Source organism: Crocuta crocuta, unplaced genomic scaffold (genome assembly GCF_008692635.1).
Source record: "Crocuta crocuta isolate KB4526 unplaced genomic scaffold, BGI_CrCroc_1.0 scaffold77, whole genome shotgun sequence".
Classification (NCBI taxonomy): Eukaryota; Metazoa; Chordata; class Mammalia; order Carnivora; family Hyaenidae; genus Crocuta; species Crocuta crocuta.
In genome coordinates, this window is record NW_027532172.1 from 4,993,227 (window position 1) to 4,996,464 (window position 3,238).

Consider the following 3,238-nt stretch of genomic DNA (forward strand, 5'->3'; position numbering starts at 1 on the left):
CCATCCCCCCACCCTCCCCCCATTTCCTCTCTTCTTGCTCTGCTTTAGGTTAGGTTATTCTGAAGACAGTTCACCTCCAATTCAGCCTGGTCACCTTTGCCACCCTCAAGTTTGGGTGACATGGAGTTCTGGATGTTAAATGACTCCTCCTCTTTCAGGCAGGACTTGAGAGCCTCCTGGATTTTGTGGGGAGCACTAGGGTCATCCTGGAAGAGGAGAAAAGATGAGAGAGGGGCGGGAAGGAGACGGTAGGTAGAGGGATCAAATAACAACTCCAGGGCTTTGAAAGAAGAAAGAAAGAAGCTCTAAGACTTGAATGGACCAAAGTGACCCGTTAGTAGCTACTTTCTAGGAATGTCATCCTACAAAAACACTGGCCAGAGACAGAGATGAGAACCTGGCAGGTAACTGGATTACAAATGTCTTTAAAGTAGGCCAGTCTTGGGGCGCCTGGGTGGCTTAGTCGGTTAAGCGTCCGACTTTCGCTTAGGTCATGATCTCGCGGTTCGTGGGTTCGAGCCCCGCGTCGGGCTCTGTGCTGGCTGCCGGCTCAGAGCCTGGAGCCTGTTTCAGTCTGTGACTCCCTCTCTCTCTGACCCTCCCCTGCTCACGCTGTCTCTCTCTCTCTCCTAGAAATAAATAAAAGCATTAAAAAAAAAATTAAAAAAAAAAATAAAGTAGGCATGTCTGAGGTTTTCTCTCTGACAGAGATGGGAGGGGGAGGAGGAGGCGGGGGGAGCAGAGAAGCAGCCCCTTTAGCACTTGATCTGGCCCCTTAAGAGTCTCACCTACTGGTGAGCTCCCCATGGGCAGGGCCTTCCATCCTGCTGAGCTCTGGTCTCCCAGAAAGGTACTGGTCAGGGAGCTCCCTTTGTCAGGGGCACAAATGGGCCCATGGTTAAGTGTAGAGCTGCTCCCAGCAAAACTAGGGCCCCTCTCCCCATGGCAAGTATACTTCCTCTGACAAGAGGCCAGAGATGTGTGTGCCCCTTTACCAGTGGAAGCTGATCTACCAAAAGATACTAACTTATAATCTGTGCCTGGGTGAGTCCGGCCGCCTCGACGGTACCCGTGTGGCTTTGCATCAGACAATATTCGTGCGGTTAGCTCCCCACCCAATTCTGACGTGAACCCCCCCCGTATGCATTTCTCCCCATGTATGTGGCCTGCAGCCCTGTGACAAGCTCCTGACCCTGAACTGAATTTGCTTGTCAGAGGTTTCCAGGAAATCCCACAGGAGTATGTATTCCTCCAGGTCTGCGTTCTGGGCATTCGAAGAACTCCCACAGCAGCCCCGGTCTTCCCGCCACGCTTTCCTTGCAGGGCCATCTGGGGGTTCCAGCACGCCTCAGTGTTATTATGCAGTGCGGATTCTTTTCATTGAAAACTAAAAATTTTTAAATTAATTTTTATTTTTTATTTTTGTGAATGTTTATTTATTTTTGAGAGAAAGAGAGAGACAGAGTGTGAGAAGGGGAGGGGCAGAGAGAGAGAGGGAGACAGAACCTGAAGCAGGCTCCAGCTCCGAGCTGTCAGCACAGAGCCCGACGCGGGGCTTGAACTCACCACCTGAACTGTGAGATCATGACCTGAGCTGAAGTTGGAAGCTTAACTGACTGAGCTACCCAGGTGCCCCAAAATGTTTTTAAATTGAAGGTTCATGGTAGCCCTGCATCAGGCAAGTCTGTTGGTGCCATTTTTCCAGCAGCATCTGCTCACCTCGTGTCTCTGTGCCACATTTTGGTGATTCTCACAATATTTCAAACTTTTTCATTATTATATTTGTTATGTGATCTGTCGTCAGTGATTATGACTCACTGAAAGCTCAGATAATTATTAGCATTTTTTGCAATAAAGTATTTTGAATTAATACATGCATTTTTTTTAGACACAGTGCTATCGCACACTTACTAGACTACACACTGTAATTTCACTTCTATGTGCCCTGGGAAACCACAGAATTTGTCTGATTTACTTTATCTTGATATTCATTTATTACAGTGGTTGGGAATTGAACCCACAATACCTTGGAGATATGCCTGTACACCCTGTGTGATTCAGCGGGCCTCGGTTCTTTCTTAGGCGCTCCAAATAGCCATTGTAAGTGCCTGGAACTTTGCTGATCTAAGAGGTTGGGTAAACACCCAGGCAGGCTCAAAGGTGGCCAGAAGGGTAGAGAATGTTGCTATCTGACCAGCTAGCTCAGACCTTTCTTGGTTTAACCACTTCCAAAATTGAAGGTCATCATCATGCTTAAGGAGGACATTCTCCACACAACTGTGGAGAGTCCTTGCCCATACTGACTGCTACTGAGTTTGACCCATAGCAGTACTAGGTCAGGGTAGTGACTGGTTGGACAGAAGGTAGGGAAAGGCTCCAGGCTTATACAGGACACCATGGGTGTTCAAAAGTCCCATGCCTAAACAAACCACAGTCACCTCCCCCTGCTCCCAGCCTTGCTTAGCACTTTTCCAGAAGACTGGCTTGAACACAGCATTATAACAGAGTTTCAAAGACTTCAGGAATGATTTACAGACAACAGGGGAATGCACACGTTCCCCATTCCCAATGCCACAAGAACAAGAAGAAATGAACCTCATACAGTACCGAGGCAGATTACAGGTACTTGATATTTCCTATTACTGCTGGGAGAGATTTAGAAAAAAAACCTTTTCAAGAACATAAATTTAGATGTGGTGAGATGGAAAGATCTCCATGATATATTTCGTATATGTACACACATACATACATGTACAACACACAGGCTTTATGGCAAGGGAAGAGGGTGTGGGTAGAACTGCACTTTTCATTCTGTGTACTTCTGCGTGGTTTGGGGAAAGACACTGGGCACAGAAGCTTGAGAGGTGGGCCTTTAAAGATCCTGGGGAGGGGCACCTGGGTGGCTCAGTTGGTTAAACGTCGGACTCTTGGCTTGGCTCAGGTTATGATCTCATGGTTCGTGGGTTCGAGCCTCCTGCTGGGTTGTGTGCTAACAGGATGGGGCCTGCTTGGGATTCTCTGTCTCCCTCTCTCTCTGCCCCTCACCCACTCGTGCACATGTAATCTCAAAGTAAATAAACAAACTTAAACAAAACAACAACAAAGTAAAGATCCTGGGTAGAAGAGGCTCTGGCCCACAGCAAACCTGGAACAGGAGAGGATGGCCTGTGCTCACTCATCCTCTCACGAGGACAGGACTCACTTTCATGCTGTTTAACATCCTGCCCTCCACCCCCCA

General features: G+C 48.0%; 1 protein-coding gene across 4 annotated transcripts in view; it reads right to left on the bottom strand.

The window, feature by feature from the left end:
* Positions 1-3,238, bottom strand: part of CSPG5 (chondroitin sulfate proteoglycan 5) — a 51,348-nt gene that overhangs the window by 38,201 nt on the left and 9,909 nt on the right. Inside the window, exon 4 of one of the 4 annotated variants that reach the window (XM_077777333.1) lies at positions 22-206. The exons of the other annotated variants lie outside the window; for them this stretch is intronic. Coding sequence (XP_077633459.1) covers positions 45-206 — 162 coding nt within the window. The 3' untranslated portion in view covers positions 22-44. Of the gene's footprint in view, positions 1-21; positions 207-3,238 lie in introns of those variants that run through there. 4 annotated transcript variants of the gene reach the window in all.